The sequence below is a fragment of the Podarcis filfolensis genome, assembly GCF_964270895.1.
Source record: "Podarcis filfolensis genome assembly, chromosome: 13".
Classification (NCBI taxonomy): domain Eukaryota; kingdom Metazoa; phylum Chordata; class Lepidosauria; order Squamata; family Lacertidae; genus Podarcis; species Podarcis filfolensis.
The window spans coordinates 14,336,665-14,354,718 of NC_139615.1; the positions used below are offsets into that span (position 1 = coordinate 14,336,665).

Below are 18,054 nucleotides of genomic sequence, written 5' to 3' on the forward strand. Positions count from 1 at the left end.
CAGAGTTACATGAGCAAGAACAACTCCAGTTTAATTTAGCTGCATTATTCTCATTTTGAGGTAGACTAAGCTGCCCCTAATGTGCCTGCTTCCATGAAAAAGTCAATAAATCCTGCCTGGGGCACCGGGAGCAACTGTGAATTGTAGAAAGGAGCCCTGGGCTGCTGGTTCAGAGAGTGGGGAAGAGGCTTCCTGGGCCTCACATGGTTCACCCTTGTTACTGGCACTTAGCTTCACATGCAGTGGTTCTGGTATGCTATTGTATTCCACACACCTTGGGAATCACAAATGGAACCTTTTTTGTGCTTGGGGGAGGGTGCTCCTGGCTTCCAGACGAGTAACATAGTGAGCTAGTGAGGTGGTGGTGCTGCCATTGGCATAAGAGCTGATGCATTAACATCCTGTCCGGTTCACTTTTGTCCATCTCTCCCTCTCTTAGCCCAACTGCTATGCCAAAGTCATCACCATAGAATCCCAGAAGAAGATTGTCATCTATTCCAAGCAGCCCATCAGCATCAACGAGGAGATCACTTACGACTACAAGTTCCCGATTGAGGAGAACAAGATTCCTTGCCTGTGTGGCACAGAGAACTGCCGGGGCACCCTGAACTGAGACATAACCCTGGCGTTCGTATTTATTTTGTTTCCCCAGCCCTAATCTCGCCTCTCACCCGTAGCTCAGCTCTTCTCCCCACAGAGTTGTGGGGAAACTCTCAGTCGCCTTAAGACCCATCCATGTACCTTTTAAAGTTCCCAGCCAATGAGAAAGCACTTCCCTCGCCTCAGGTTCGAATCAACAAGAAGTTCCTTTTTCTTCCACCAGCCAGGCTGGTGATAGTTTCTTTTCAGGTGTTGCTGTCATTTTTGCTCCAACCTCCAACACCAATGAACAAAACTCCTGTAGATTCTGACCCTTTGCAGAAGTCAAATATCCTTCCCTTTCCAGCTTAAGACGGCCTGGATGTTAGTGTGGTTAATTCTGCAAGACCCACCAGCTCTGTTGCTAAACTCAGAGAACGGCTTACGATGTTGAGGAAATCAGCAGGGTGGCTGTGGGGTGGAATTTCCCTTCTAGGTATCATCTATTTCAGGTTATGCATGTTCAGCGCACAGCTGTCGATTAGCCGTTGACTTTGAGAATAGCAGGTTGGGATCAGTGCCTCCTGTGAAACCTTTTGAGGCAGTGCAGTGCTTGATGCCCCTGAAGGCACATCTGCTAGAGCTAAGAGCTGCCCAGGCCCTTCAAATTTCAGATTGTGGAACATTTGTCCTCACATTTCCAAAGGGTTTGGGGGGGGGGGAAGGTTTCCTGGTTTTTTGACAGAGAGGCCTGGAATAACCCCTGCCCCTGGGACTTTGTTCTGGGGTTAAAGGTTGCTCCCAAAATCTTTCTGCTAATGGCCAGGATGCACCGGGGGGTGGGGGGAAGCATGTCATTGTCCAACCGCATCATTTGGCTAGATTTGTCACCATGGGCAAAATCTTGAGCCTTCCTGCTTCAGTGTCTATCTCCTCATAGAATTATCATCCCGTTGATCCTTCCTCCTTCTAAGCTCTTGAGGCCAGAAAAATAGAGGTCCTGAAAACCAGTTAAGAATGTGTCATTCATATTGCAATCTCCCTTTTCTGACTCTTTTTTTATTCTGTAACGTGTAGTAAAACGGGGGGGACAGGGACTAGCCGTAATAATGAAGGGGAGTTGAGTTTCTTTCCTTGTTACAGTTATGGCTTCAACTGATGCTGACTTACAGCGTAAGCTAAGACTTTCCCACATCCCAGCCACCCCTAATAATTTTTCTTTAGGAGAAGAAAGTTGTGTATATATCTATTCCAGATGGATTGGCTGTTTCTTGTAGAAACACATGCGTTTATTAGTATGTAAATATTTTATTTTGTTTTCCTCTTCATACTAAAACGAAAACTGTAAATAATGTTGCAATGTATTTCCTTCTGTTTTTTTAACCTTGCTTGCCCTGTGCCACCCTTTTCCTTTGATGCCAAGTAGGATTTCTTTCTCCCCCCCCCCTTTCCCTCTTGGGTTTTTTTGGGGTGGGAGGGGAGCATACAACTTTCTGGCAGGGGGTCAAAGAGTGTATTTCTTTATTTCTTTTAAATGGGAGTCAGTTTTGAAAGTGAAAGATTTTAAAAGTTGGCATTTGGAAATATTTTAGCAGGTTGGTTTGTTTGTTTCATTTTAAAGTTCTGTCTTCGTTCTGCTTGTCCCAGTGTTTGGATTTTGAATAGTGTTGAGCTAGGTGTTTGGGAACACATCTTCTCCCTGGCTAGCATGTGTTTCCTGCAGTGGACTGTCCAGAGCTATGAGGAATTGGCTGCTTTCAATTTTCCCCATCCAGAATGCCCTTTACGTTCTAGGGAAACCACGGGTGACACCTGAAAAAGTTTCCATCTATATTTTAATAGTAGAGAGGGGCAAGGGGCTTGCTTTCAAGGGAGGATCGGCATGCAGGCTGGTAGCTCTCTTCTTTCTGCTGCCCTCTGCTGTGTCCCGAATCTTCCCCATCCCAAGACAGCTATTGGGAGGATCCATTTACTTCTCAGTTTCCACCGAATTAGCATATATGGTGTGGGATAAATGGTTGAACTAGTCCAACAGAATAAAATGCAGCCCTTCTGAGATGTCTCTTATTGACCTCACAAGTCTGTAAACGCTTGGGGTGGCATTTCATAGGGCCGAAGAACTGCATATTATGTCAGCAACCATGGTTTGCCAGTCCATCCTTGCTGGATATAGTTAATGTTAGAAGTGGGGGCATTTTCAGCAGGCGAGGCATCAGTGGGAGGGCCTGCTGTTTCGCTACTGCTTCTCCCCCGCAATCCTTCCCTCCAGCTGTTTTGCCCCCAATCCCCATCTTGCACACCATCTGTGGGTCCAAGAGCAGAAAGAGAGGCAGGAGTGTAGAGAGAAGCAGGGAAGGCTTAAGAACCTTCCACCCACCCCATCTCCTGTGGAAAGGCCCCTTCCATACATTTTTATTGTTGTTGTTTAGCAAACACACTTTGGAACCCTCATTGGCTGATGTAGTCTGTAGTTCCACCCCATTTCTTCCAGTATTTTGAAGGCTGATTATGTTCCAGTAAGAGGCACCTTTCTCACTTTGCTCTACATTTAGTAAAACCTTTCCCACTCTGTGCCTCTTTTGTGTATCCTCTTGGGGGCAGGATTAAAATTGCTACTGCTTTCTGCTCCTTTTCTTTTTTCACTATGGTGCAATCATGGCACCTCCCCTAAAAGCCCTGGCCAGTTTTAAGGTATGCTTCCATATCTAAAGAGATGGCAGATGACTTCCTCTCCTGCTGTAAAAGGCTCCATTAAGACTTGCCCAATATAAGTTGGGTGTTTTGTTTGTGAGGCAAGGAGCAGAATACTTGCAGCAGGTTTGCTGAACTCGATTATATAATTTTGTTGCGCATCTCACGCAGTTTAATTCTTGTCAGAAGCTTAAATTATTTTTTCCTCTCACTACTATAGTGTTTTGAAACCAAAGAGACAGGAAGTTGTGGAAACCCTATGTTAGCAACCATTGTTTTGAAGTGAAAAGGGGCTGAATCATCTCAAGCAGCTGCCTGTTTTGTCAGCAACCACTGTCTTGAACTCCCTCCCCACCCCCAGGTAATCTCAGTCTTGAACATCCATAATTCCATTGACTTTCTAAATAAACCCTACACACATTTTCTACTTACAGATTTAATTGAGGGGGTGGGGGTGGAGGAAGTTGTTTCAGGCATATTCAATGAGAAACAGGGCCAACCATCTACACCTCCAACAGTTGGTCATTCTCTCTTTCTGTTCTGCCTAAAATCCTCAGGTGGATCTTCACCTGCATGGAAGACAGATGTATTTTAGGTAATTAAATAGTGAAAACAGCTGCAGTAATAAATGGACCCTTTTATACCCTCCCTTCTACATCTCTCAAGTCCCTGTCTAAGCCCCATAAATATTGACCTGTCTTTGGTGTGCTCTCCCAACTCAAATCTCTGCTGTATTTAAAATTTTGAATTAGCTCTCTCCCCAACCCTACATCTTCTTGGCTTTTTCGAAATTATTCGTTGCTGCAGTGTTGTTTGTCTGTTTGTAAGCTTCACTCTCACCCAGCCCCAGTCAGTTGGAAGGATATGACTGAAGTCTCATTATGCATCTTCTCTGCATTTCCATTTTTTAAAAAAACAAAACAACAAGTAGCCTGTTGGATTTGAGCTTTTAAAAGGCCCTCGCTCTCCAGGCTGCTGTTTCAACAGCTCCAGCCCCTTAAAATCCATCTCATCTTAAAGGTTCAGAAACTACATCCTTCCAAGTCTCCCTGACAAGTTTAAACCAGCAGCCACCTCTTAACTGTAATAAACTACTGGCCAAACTTTTTCATCCTAGCTAGCCATGCTTTTCAGTGTATTGACGGATTCTGATTTCAACTGGAAATTCTGGTAAGAGCAAGCTTGCTTCTAATCACAGTTGCGATATTAATTCCAAATAAATGTGCCTTTGAGCCAGTACACTCCTGGGGAGAAGGGGGGTGGAGCTGAAACCACATAATGTCTCTGAATTATCTTTGGTGGCAGGTTTTTGGAAGAGCCGACTGTATTTCAGCAGGTTGGCATGACAAATCAAGCTTCTGTTTTTACTGGGTGTAAATCTTTTCTGCTGAAGTCAAGTCACAAACGCTGTGTTTAGAGGCGCTGCATCATCTCAGCCCCCAAATATTTCAGAGGGAGGTTTTGGCTGGTTTGGGGAGTGTGACTCTCCTTGTTTTAGATTTTTCGGCATGAATCACTTTACCACTGAGATACACAAGCAGAGGATTAGAGCTTTCATTTGGCTCCAGTGGAAGGGAGAAATACCTGGGATGAGGGTTTGGTTGGCTTCCCACCACCATTTCACCTCCTTTAGCAAAGTTCCATTTATTAGATTTTGCCATATATTTTATGCAGGAACGGTTTCTGGTCTTACGAAACCCCTGCTATTTATTTGCATGCACCAGTGTGCCTTTTCCAAGCTGTGGATAGAAATCCGTTTCTTCTCATTGCCTGCAGTTGGTTCCTCCAGCTCGATTTGTGGGCTGACAAATCAACCATCAAACCCTTTAGTTTTGGCATGAGTTCTCCTCTCCCCAGATCTTAAATATGCTTTAAAAAAAATTATTTGCAGAGGGGGTGGGAATTTTTGCTTTCTTCTTCATCTTGAAATCCAGAAGTGTTGGTTGTTCCTCAGTGGTCCCCCCCCCCCCGCAAAAAAATACTATAAAGAAGGGGAAACCTAAATTTTCTGCGCGATGATCTCTGGAACTTTTATCCTGTTTCTAACTTCGTTTATGTAACTCATCAGACAGAACAGATAAGATTCTTTTTTTATATAAATAATAATAATTCCCCCCAACCAAACCTGTGCAAATTGTTCCAGATGCTTTAATGAACACCACAAGGTTCTTTCATCTTTCAGAGCTGACTCTTAATTTTCCAGCTTCTTTGAGCTGAATGGTTCTGGAACTATGTAGCCACCCACCCATCCGCCTCTTTCTCTTATGTGCATCCCCCCCCCCCCCGTGTACATATATGTAAAATATATATATATATAATAGATATCCAAAAAGATATATATCTTTACCAGGGAGGGTTAAGCTTTTTTTAACTTTCTCTAGCAGCAGTGGCAGCTTGCTGGGAATTTTGTGTGTAATCAAAGAGGGTGGGCATGTGCACAGATGGATTGATGGATGGGTCCCATTCATTCATTCATTCATTCTCTCTTTCTTTTTCTCTCTCTCCCTCTCCCTCTCCCTTCCCTGGCCGCCCAGCGGATGGGTCTCTTTAAACGTACATCCCCACTCCTCTGTCTGTCTATATAAATATTATATATATAGATATATATATATAAATATATTTTCATTTGATCTTACCAGCTTCCTACTTGTAAATATGTTAATAATTTGTGGATTCATTACTTGGTGCCAGATAGCACATTTTTATAAAAGTCATTAAACTTTTATTGTACAAAAACAAAACGAAAACTCGGAGCACGGTTCTTGTTGTCATTTCTAGGCTCGGGGCTGAGCGCGCACCACACCAGAACAAGCCTGAGTTTTTTACGCCGCGCAAACCTTGCCTGCCTGCCCTTAAGTCACGCATGCGAGGTTAGTGTAGCTGTCAGTGCAGCCCCTGCCAACCAAGATGCGCTGTCTGGGACGAACAGAAGTTGTCATCCAAAACGCCAGGTTGGCTAAAGTGCTGGGCTGTGGGCAAGGAAGGAGGTTGGGGTTCAGGTTCCCACTCAGCCATGAAACATTTCCTTAGGCTAATTTCAACACAGACTTGCCGGCCCACCTGATAGGAGGAAGGTGACTACATATTCCTTTCTGAGGTCCTTGGAGAAAGACTGAGATAGGAATGTCATAATATAATTCAGGGCTTTTCAAATTGAAAATGGTTTTTTTGGGGGGGGTGGCGGCAAACTCACACACCAGGTTTGTAAACAGTTATATTTCTGCTTGCATCAAATCCAAATTGCCTTCATGCAGTTAAGCTAGGAAGTGTTACAGGGGTTGACTTCCTCCTCCTTTGCCACCACCAGTTTGTGCACACCCAGGACCTAGTGAAAATATTGTGAATACTAACGCGTGCTTCATTATTTGTAAGTCTGCCCTGCTCTCATCCATCAGAGGCCGTGGGTCTGCATCCAGAGTTCATTTCCCAAATAAATATCAATTCCACTTGAACACCAGTTAACCTGTTCCTTCGCAATTAAGACCACTGACATTTGAAAAACTAAAACTTGTTTGTATGCAGTTCAGGCAAGTTATCCATCCATAACCCAATTACCTTGCAAATTTCATGAATCAAAGTGTTTTGATATGCACATATTTGCTTAACAGCACAATTCTAATTTCAAGGAATTGGATCGTTTTGGCCAAAAAGAAGAGGATCATCAGAAATGAGTGTAAAAGTAAAGGTGGTAGCCAAGTAAGTTCTCAGAACAGACACGATGAAATTAATAGAACTAAGGATATACTTCCATTTCAATGCGTAACCTGAGAGTATGACTAAAGAAGATTTCCAACCCTAAGGACGTTTCAGGCAGTTTCGATAACAGCCATTTCAAATGACTACATTGGTGCCAACACAGTGCCAACAATGGCACTTTTATCTGACCCTTCAACACATGGGTTTTCCTCAACAACCAAACTTGGGGTGGTGAACACTGGTGGACTTTTCATTTTACATGAGAGTGCCGTGTTGTGATGTTAATTGGAAGCCAGGAGGACACGTAGATTTAAGCTGTGAGTTCCTGTGGCTGACCAGCATCTACTTCATTGGGAGCCAGGGATTTGGCAACCATCAAGGCAACCTTCGACCACTCTCCATCCTGCCTCCCCCTTTCTGCCCCTGACTCATTGTGCTTTAAGTATATTGATATACAGTGGTAGCTCGGGTTACATAGGCTTCAGGTTACAGACTCTGCTAACCTAGAAATATTACCTTGGTTTAAGAACTTTGCTTCAGGATGAGAACAGAAATCGTGCTCCGGCGGTGTGGCAGCAGCAGGAGGCCCCATTAGCTAAAGTGGTGCTTCAGGTTAAAGACAGTTTCAGGTTAAGAACAGACCCCTGGAACGAATTAAGTACTTAACCCGAGGTACCACTGTATTTACAGTATTTATATACCGCTTTTCAGCCGGACCTCACAAAGCGGTTTACATATTACAACAATAAGCACATTTTTTAAAGGGGCGGGGAGTGGGTTACAATAAAATGGAAAGGTTAACTTAGGCAAAGACGTTACTGCCGCTTCTCTGTTCCCCTCAGGGCAAAATGGTCTGTCAGACACTCCTGTGGCGGCAGTTGGTGGAATGAACAGCTACTCTGGGAGCAGGAAGGTGGCAATTCCCCAAGTTTCTTCTCTGCTCCCATAAATTTTGCCCAACTGCCCAGAGACTGTTGGTGTCATGCGGCAGCTAAGAGACTGAGCCTCCCCAGTCCCAAACTTGCTGTGTCATGAATTTGGTAGGTGGCCTTGGGCAAGGCACATTCTCTCCCATCCCATCAATGAAATGGGTATATTAATGATACCGGACGGGGACACAGGCATCTATTGCACCAAAAAAATGGCCCCACTTCAAAGCACAGTTAGTGGCGTTCCTTTGCTTCCTTGCCAGATTTCCCTTGTCAGAAACTCCCATGACTTTGGAAAGCAGAACTAGTTTTCCTCAGTGTTGGCAATTGCACCTTCTCACCACAGTATCACCTCGCATCTCAAAGCCCTTCCCTTCATATGAACTGGGTGAGGGCAAAGTGAAATTAAAGATCTGGGTTTAGATGGAGAGATGACAATCCAAGCTCCATCCTAGATGCTGAGGCTTCTGAGGAAGCAATGCTGGATTCGGATGACTGGTGTGAAGAGGTATTCAGTTTCGTCAGTGCAATGACCTGCTTTTGGGTCAGAGCTCCTTCAAATGTATTCCACCCCCTGTGCTTAAAAATGTAAAGGGACCCCCAACCATTAGGTCCAGTTGTGGCCGACTCTGGGGTTGCGGCGCTCATCTCGCTTTACTGACCGAGGGAGCCGGCGTACAGCTTCTGGGTCATGTGGCCGGCATGACGAAGTCGACCAAGCAAACGTGAGCTCACCCTGTTGCGGGGATTCGAACCGATGACCTTCCGATCAGCAAGTCCTAGGCTCTGTGGTTTAACCCACAGCACCACCCGCATCCCTGCTGTTGGGTCAGAGCTCCTTCAAATGTATTCTACCCCCTGTGGTTAAACAAGGTGATTTCTGACACCTGCCATTTCTTGTAGCAGTATGGCCCCTTATTATCTTTTCATTTAGAGTTTATGAATGAGTTAGAATATGTTAATAATGTCAGCGCACACCCTAGTACTTTATCTATATTTCTCTCTTTTCTTGCAACGAGAGAAAGCTTTGCTTGAGCCTGGTTTGGATCGGCATTCTTGAGCAAATACACACACTGTTCAGGCATGTTGAAGAACAGCACTTGGTTTCTCTCTAAGCAAACGATCACCATCACCTTCCTCTCTAGGAGATGTGTTTAAAGTAGGGCTGTCATACGTCCGGGATTCAACAATTTTTGGGTCCAGATTTTCACTTTTTAAAACTATGGCAGCAAGTGGATGACAGGCGTGTGTGTAACAGGTATGTGTGTATTTTGCTTGTTTATGAAGCCAGACAAATTTAGTCCAGTGGACTTTCGATCCTGACCTAGTGGTATGTAGGCTGGTTTATTTATTTACATCACCTTTAAAATTACAGTGGTACCTCAGGTTACATACGCTTCAGGTTACATATGTTTCAGGTTACACACTCCGCTAACCCAGAAATAGTGCTTCAGATTAAGAACTTTGCTTCAGGATGAGAACAGAAATCATGCTCCGGCGGCGCGGCAGCAGCAGGAGGCCCCATTAGCTAAAGTGGTGCTTCAGGTTAAAAACAGTTTCAGGTTAAGAACAGACCTCTGGAACGAGTTAAGTACTTAACCCGAGGTACCACTGTAGTGTTAAATGGCTGCCATTCTTTTATCCCCAACTTAATTCCCCAGTCACTGCCTTTTCCTTTTAACATAATCCTTTCAGTTTCGAATCCTCAGTAAAACTATCTGGGTTCAGGCCCAGCTTTGGGACGGAAGTTGGCCCTTGAGGGAGGGCCCTGGGGCATGCAACTTTGCTTCTTCCTTTGAGCTCTTAGTAACTTTCAGTACCGTTGGCCGTGGGATCCTCCCTGGACCATCTCTGTGAGTTTGGGAATTGGTGGCACTGTGCTCGCAGCACTCCTGCCCACAAGGCCAGGTTCAGCAAATAGGCTTGGGGAGGAGGATGTGCCTGCTCCTTAGCAGTTCCGCTGTTTAAATATCTCTGTCAAGCCACTGGCAGCGTTCATTAAGAGATTTGGGGCATGGTGTCATTCGTATATTAACAATACCCCAGCTCTTTTCATAACATCTGAATCAGGAGAGACTGTGACTGTTTTAAACCACTGCTCGGATGCAGCGGCAGGCTGAATGAAGGCCTGCAAACCGAGACTGAATCCTGATAAGACAGAGACTGTTGGCAATGCCTACTATTACACCAACAGCACTTTTCCTGGACAGGGGTAGCTCAGCCATTGTGACCCATGTGTCGAGAACCTCATAGCTGGACTACTGTAACGTGCTTTATGTGGGACTTCCCTTTGAAACTGCATCTGATACAGAATGCTGTGGCCAGGTTGTTGAGTGGAACATCTGGACATTCAACCTGTTACTCCTGAGCTGAGAGAACTGAACTCGCTGCCAGTCATCTTCCAGGCCACGTTTAAGGACATCATGTTAACATATACAGTGGTACCTTGGTTTTCAGACGCCTTAGTACTCAAACACCTTGGTTCTCAAACACCGAAAACCCGGAAGTGTTCCGGTTTTTGAAGGTTTTTTGGAAGCTGAATGTCCAATGCCGCTGTTGACTATTGTTTCCGGGGCACCTGCACCAATCAGAAGCTGCGCCTTGGTTTTTGAACATTTCGGAAGTCAAACTGACTTCCAGAACAGATTAAGTTTGGCGCTTTTGTTTTTGCTATTTATTTTGCAATTTTGTTTTTGAGGCTTTTTTGGTTAATTTGTTTTTGTGACTGTGTGGAACCCAGTTCAGCTACTAATTGATTGATTGATTGATTGTGTGACTGCAGAAATGGATAAAAGCCCCCCATCCAAACAATGACTGTCATCAGTGCAGGTAAGAATGTTTTTTATTTTTTTATTTTTATCACCTACAATATTGTCTTATTTATTTTATAGTATAGTACATTATTGATTTCATTTTATGGATCAATGGTCTTGTTAGATAATAAAATTCATGTTAAATTGCTGTTTTAAGGGTTGTTTTTAAAAGTCTGGAACGGATTAATCCATTTTGCATTACTTTCTATGGGAATGCGCATCTTGGTTTTGGAACTCTTTGGTTTTGGGATGGACTTCTGTAACAGATTAAGTCTAAGAACCAAGGTACCACTGTAATCCCTAAACAATCAGGTTATTTGAAAGGCTGCCTTCTCCTGTGTAGACCTGTAAGATTATAGATCATCTGGCCGGATTCTATTTGTAGCAGATTCTATATGGAATGCCTTAGGCTGGTGATCTGAAAATGGGCATTTTCTGCTGCTGCTCCTGTTCCATGAATTGCCCGTCCTTCTGTCATATGCAGGAGCAGCAACCATCAGTTACACCAGACATCTTGCAAAGACTTTATTTTATTTTTTTTCCCCAGGCTTTCCATGACCCCTAATACTGGATGCCGTTTTACATGTTTGCTTTTGATCAAATGTTTTTATGTGAGTATGTCTTGCTGTTTTATTGGCTATAGGTTGTGGTTTTGTTCTTTGTTTTAAAGACTTCAGTTGGTACTGTGTTGGTTGCTGTTTTTGTTTTTTATTCTATACAGCTGACATATTTTTTAAAACGTTCCGTGGTTTATAAATGCTTTTAAATAAATAGAAATGGGATTTCTGAAACAGAGCTCTCCATCTACAGCGCAAACTGATAGTCCAAGAAGCACAAAATCCTTGAAGGAAGACTCGGAGAAGACAGTGAAGAGAGAAAGAGAAGGAAACAGAAATGCCTTTTGAGCCACATACTGTAAATCCTTTGTACAGTACTGCAAATATCGGTGCTGGTCATTGACTGTAGCAGTAAAGTTACAGTTTACTTCCCTGGCAACCTGGATATGTCAGTAGGTTTTATCTTCCCATTCACCTTTCACCTGCCTCCTTTAGAAACCACCGCTGCTCTGCTCAGGCATTCTTAATGCTCCAAATACCAGGAAATTATCATAATTATCAAAACTTTGAAAGAAAAGGCCATTTCGGCACATATTCCTAGAACTAGATTAATACATTTCCCCACCTACCACCCTCATCGTTCTGCCCGGACACTGAAGTTGCAGGGAACCAGGCAGAGGGCCTTCTCGGTAGTGGCGCCCGCTCTGTGGAACGCCCTCCCACCAGATGTCAAAGAAATAAACAGCTATCTGACTTTTAGAAGACATTTGAAGGGAGTTTAGGGAAGCTTTTAATATTTGATGAATTATTGTATTTTAATATTTTGCTGGAAGCCACCCAGAGTGGCTGGGGAAACCCAGCCAGATGGGCGGGGTATAAATAATAATAAAATAATAATAATAATAATAATAATAATAATAATTATTATTATTATTATTATTACCACCCTTCCCATGATAAAACTGGACTATCTTGTCTCCAACATGCATCAGTAGAATCCTGATGTGGAATATGTTTGGTTAGACCCTAATGCCTTTTATGAATAACTTCCTGCTGCATCTGAAAGCTTAGGCCCAGCTGTGAAGTGTACCGTATCACAATTGTTTCTGAGAGTCTCATTTCACTTCCCATCACATAACAGAAATTTGTTCCGCTCTTGCCTGTAAACGGACTGGTTTTGAAAGAATACCAAGCCCTGTTGGCCCAAAGAGGAAGTGGGATGGAGGCGCATTTGCGCCAGAAATGGCAAGCCCTCTTCTGAAAGCACCTTCAGCTCTCTGGGAAATCCAGCTGAAGGGGTGCTCTAACCACTGTGCGTGGCCAGGACGACCTTTGGCCTCGCCATTGGAGTTACCATCTTGCCCTTAATCTGATCACTGGCTCAGCTGCGGTCAAAGCAGTGATGATCAGACAGGGTGAGAAAAGGAACTGGCGAACCAGTTATGACACCCAGAGAAGGTGTTTGCATGAAATCTTATCTGTAGTTATCCCTGAGCTTCAAAAAAAATATCCTGGGTAAGATTATGGGAGTTATAGGGAGAAAATGGATTTCACTTTCAGCTGCACAAGCTGTATCAGAGGCAAGAAGTGGCTTCTTTTTGTGGGTGACTCATAAGAATGAGGAAGGCCAAGGCCAGCCGAGTCTTATGTAACAGAACGTTTAGCAAACAAGCCTATAGCGCTCAGGTAAAAGAGGTATTTCTCAAAGCCCGAGAACTGGGTTGCTGTTGATTCGCAAGTTAATCATCTCAAAGTCGTGTGGGTGGGCAGGGCTATGGACAAAGTCAATCTATGGAAATTCAGTGTGCCCTTCATAAGGCTGTCTGATTTGCGTGGCTGGAGCCTCGCTTGGAATTCAAGCCCAGGTTGACATGGTGCCTGAACAGCCAAGGTAGGAGGAAGATCCATGGTGTTAACGGAGGAATCTGAGGGCTCCCTTGCACAAAAAGACAAAGACACCAACCAGGACAATTTGGAGCAGAACAACAGCCTGTAGTCTTGGCCTTTATTGAAAACTGTCGCGACAGGACTCCCACCCACAACAAGATGAAGCAAGATGGAAGTCCCGAACAAAAGAAGACCCCAACTTTTATTAGCTACTAATCCCCCAAGCTACTCCCCTAGAACTACATCACAACTACATCATTGACACATCACAAAAAGAAGGAGTTGAGGGAGGGGTTGTGGAAGTAACCTGAGTATCTTGTCACCTGGCTGGTTCCTCCTTTCCCCCTCCCCATGAGTCATTTCCAGAGGACAAAGGGGAGTTGGCAGTTTCCTGCCCCCAGAGGGAAGATCTGATCATTGTCCTTTGTTCCAGTCCGTGTTGAATCCACTCCCATATGCATTGTGTGCTTGATGGTCTTCTGTCTGGGACCATCAAGGTTGTCATGCCAACTGGGCAGGGCTCCTGAGTACGTGTTGGTACAATTAAGGGATTATGGCCGTCCTGTATCAAACCATCCCCCTTTGATAGTCCTTCCTTCATGGAGCAAAATAAAAGTGGCCTGGTGTAAATCCGATGTACAGTTGATTTACTATGAATTTATAGCAGAAACTTCGCATATATTGTGTGTGAGTGTGTGTCGTGTTTGTACAAACTGAATGATTGGGGGGGGCGGTCCCTGCAACAGTGGTAAGGTTCGAAGTCACGCTCTGAGAAACACTGAAGGAAGACTGAATGGTAGAAGAGCAAAATACGCTGAGACTATTGGTTGTGCTGCCGTACCTACAATGCTGTCATGAACGCAGGTCAAATCATTGTATGGCACCATTCGCAGGTTCATTCTGTGACTTCTTCCTGGCTTTGTTTGTGTGTTTCTTCAGAGCAGAAGTTTTCAACCTTTTGGAGTCCACAGCTCCCTTGACCCACTGCATTCTTTCTGCGGCACCCCTGTGAGGCTCAGGAGCCCAGTTGTGTCACCCCTTGCCCGCAGAGCGGGCAGCCTCGCACCCTTTTTGGAACACCCTCCCTTGTGGAGTGTTTCCTTAGCCTCCTCTCCCCTCTCTTTGGGAGTCCTCTGGGCAGCCGCCGCCACTGCAGATGGTCTCTGAGCTGCCCCCCACTTGCCCCAAAGAGAGGTATTGGAGCACTTTAATCCAGTTTAATTATGCAAATCCTAAATTTCTGGTGTGAGCTGGAATGCCTCCTCCAAGATACAGACAGTCTGGGGGCATCCCAATTCCACAGGCCTATTTAATTAAAGCATTAAAGCATTAATGATTCACTTGAACCAGGCAGTGGCCTGGAATCTAGGTATTCCTGAGGGATTATTAGATACTGAATTCTGTCTGTCTGTTTGTCTGTCTGTCTCTCCCGCTCACACACACACACACACACACACACACACACACACTCCTCCTGAAATTATATCTCTATTCAGTTTACATCCTCAGTGTTTCAGGGACAAGTTCTTACTAGCTATGCTCCAAGGCTTTGGCAGGAATCCTTTCCTAAGGACAGGACATGCAGAAATATGGAATTCTGTTTTCTGGTTTGAGGAGTGGAATTCAATTTCCACAGAGTTTAGTTAGAACATTATAAGTGTAGTAACGCAGACTGTGTAGGTAACTCTGGAAGATGGTAGAGGCAAACTTGGTTCTGAGCAGACAGTGGAATTCAGAGTGATTTGGGGAACGATGGAAGGAGACGAAGGCTGGGACTCTGTGAAATTAGATATCTGGAGCAAGGTGCAAGATTCCCAGGTTCCAATTGTATATTATTGCTGTATATTAAGTCTATTTTAGCACATAGAAGGGAGGGGGAAATGGTTTAAGTATGAAGGCTTTGGGGAAGTAATGATGTTCACTGGCCACTAGGATGTGCACTGCATTAACTTTAATTTCAGCAGGATCAAAAGAGGTGCGGCAATGATGCATCCTTTTTCTGACTATTTGGGCAGGAAAAGTGGGGAGCACGAATTATTTGAGGAGAAGCTAAATTTGCACTAGCTACAATCCGGGACCAATTGCTTAAGGTCTCGTTCCATATCAGGGATGGCAGGATGCAAATAGCAGCCAGTCAATGCAAGTAGCCTTTGCAGCAGGACTGGACAACTATGTCCTTATGAAATACTGCATTTTTATGCATTTGTTCCCCCCAAAACCAGCTTTGATCCGAATTGAGGAAAACAGTGTTGCATTATCAGCTTGCAATGTATCCAGAGCCTTAGAGAACTGTGTCTTGCCCAAGACCAGCTGGCCAGTTTGTGGGTGACATGAGGTCTAACCTCTTAGCTGCTGTTGCCACATTTTCTGTCTAGGGGAAATAAGCAGCCCCACCTCCTGCTGGGAATTGGGAAGTGGGGTCTGTGTCGTGGAATCTGACCCTACCAGAGAGAGACAGATTGTGGCCAAGTTGTCATGCAATGTTGCCTGATTGTGCTCGCCTATATTCCTTGAAAGAGAATTGAAAGTGTCTCTGAGCACATCCTCCAGTGTTGCTAGGATAAAGAGAGAAAGGAGAAGGCTGCTGTGTTTTGCACTTTGCACCTTTGCTCTTGCATGTCTCTCTGTGTGTACACTCAGCAAAGTGCCTCTTTATTTTTATTTCAATCTTGCTCTTGGCTTAGGATAGCCAACCCCTTTGTTGGCTCCTGCACCTTTAAGAACACCTTGGATGATGTGGAAGTAGAAGCAGACCTGGTGTAGACTTTCTAATTTTCCCAGGAGGGCAGGGGAAACTCTGAGCCAAACCTAGGGGGGAAGGGGGGGGATGAGCCAGTGCTTATGGTGATATCTCAGTAGTTTCCTGATTTGCCCTGTACGTATTGAAAATCTGCTTTTAGGATGGTCATTCTAAGACCTGCAAATGAACATGCATGCCTGGATAGCTCAGTCGGTTAGTTGCTGATAATGCCAGGGTTGTAGGTTCAATCCCTGTATGGGACAGCTGCATATTCCTGCATTGCAGGGAGTTGGCCTAGATGATCCTCAGAGTCACCAGTGACTCTATGATTCTGTGTACAGGATACAGTCTTCCTGGACAGTCTCTGCACCAGAGAATGAACGGACACAAATGTGGCATTTAGAAAAAGAGAAAATCCTGCAGGGTAGATTTTAATCTTCCTCGCCATTCAATTGCAGGGAGTTCGTTTCTCTTTCGTTCAGAACAGTGGCTTAGTAATATGAAACTATATTATGTCACCATGGGTTGCCTTTATTTGGTAATGTCATGGTTGTCATCTCGGAGCCGGTGCCTAGGAATGCAGGAAACTGCTTTATACTGAGTCAGAGCATTGGTCTGTTGAGCTCTGTGCAGACTCTGGGCTGACTTGCTGTCGCTCTCTGGGGTTTTGGACAGGGGTCTTTCCCACTTGGCCCTCTCTGGAGATGCTTGGCGTTGAACCAGGAAGCACCTGGAATTGAACCAGCAGGAAGCGCCTAGAAGTAGCAAAGTTGACGGATTTGATAAGACAAACACCAAAAAATATAATCCAGAAACAATGGAAATGCTTAAATGAGTATTTATGTAGACAAGGATTAAATGTAAGGTATTGGTTGTGTTTAGAATAGATTTATGAGAGATTTAGAAAACTTATTGATTAGAATATTGTGTGAGATTGTGTGGGGAAAATACAGAACAACAGATACAGTCTTGCTTAAAATGTATATAGGAAGTGCAGTGTAAGTGATGGAAGTCAATCAATGAAATGTTATTATTATTTTCATATTGAGATATTTGTAGAATAAACTTGGGATAAATTCTTCCAACTTTTCTTCTTTTTTTTCCTTCTTTTTTCTTTTCTTCTCCTTTGTTCCTTTTTTCATGTATATGTGCTTATTTGAAATATATATGTATGTATTTGCAATGTTTTGCTTATATTTTGTAACAATTATGTTAAATAAACAATAAAATTATTTTAAAAAGAAGAAGGAGGCACCTGCATGCAAAGTGATGCTCTGTCACTGAGCCTAGGCCCTTCCCCAGAATGAGGTATGGGAAACCAGTACAGTGGTACCTCGGGTTAAGTACTTAATTCGTTCCGGAGGTCCGTTCTTAACCTGAAACTGTTCTTAACCTGAAGCACCACTGTCAGGGAACTGCCATTGGAACTAGAGGAGGAGGCGAGGCTCCACAGCGATGCTGGAGAGGGGCCAAGCAGGGAGAGAGGCAGGTCTCCGGCTGGGGAAGAAAATCAGCGCAACACCAGGGATAGAGGGGGGCCGATGGGGGGAGCAGAGGGGAGGCTCCAGGACTCTTCGCAGGAGACCAGCGAGGAGAGCACAGGTCCTCCGCTGCCCACACCCACCCTGCGCAGAAGACTTCCGCGCAGGGAAAGTTGGTGGCGACTTGGCGTCAAAGAACTTCTTTGCTGGAAGAGGTTCAAGAAACGCCCACTGACGGATTCTGCCAGCGACTGAAACAGCCACGAAGTGAAGGGCTGTCCAGAGAGAAACGGTTTAACCAGGCAACCTAGCCCAGAGAGGCGGTAACTTACGCACAAGCAACCCCTAAAGCCATTACAACCACTTTAGCTAATAGGGCCTCCCGCTGCTGCCGCACCACCACAGCACGATTTCTGTTCTCGTCCTGAAGCAAAGTTCTTAACCTGAAGCACTATTTCTGGGTTAGCGGAGTCTGTATCCTGAAGCATATGTAACCCGAGGTACCACTGTATGAACAGGGCTCCAGCTCCCATCACCCCGACCATTGGCCGTGCCATCCAGGACTGAAGGGATTTGTAACCTTGCAGCAACTGGAGGGACCACAGGTTCCCCATCCCTTAATAAAGCCTGGTGGTTAATTTCAGCTCTGTTGCCTCCATGCTCTCATGAAAGCTACCCTCT

At 44.6% G+C, this 18,054-nt stretch overlaps 1 protein-coding gene across 6 annotated transcripts in view; it reads left to right on the forward strand.

Annotated features, from left to right (window-relative positions):
* The window catches only part of SETD1A (SET domain containing 1A, histone lysine methyltransferase), a 30,673-nt gene extending 25,436 nt beyond the window's left edge, over positions 1-5,237 (forward strand). For all 6 annotated transcript variants that reach the window (XM_083584130.1, XM_083584128.1, XM_083584132.1 and 3 more), the window contains exon 20: positions 440-5,237. In XM_083584130.1, the coding sequence (XP_083440256.1) occupies positions 440-613 (174 nt within the window). In that variant the 3' untranslated portion in view covers positions 614-5,237. The remainder of the gene's footprint in view (positions 1-439) is intronic.
* The last annotated feature ends 12,817 nt before the right edge of the window (positions 5,238-18,054 follow it).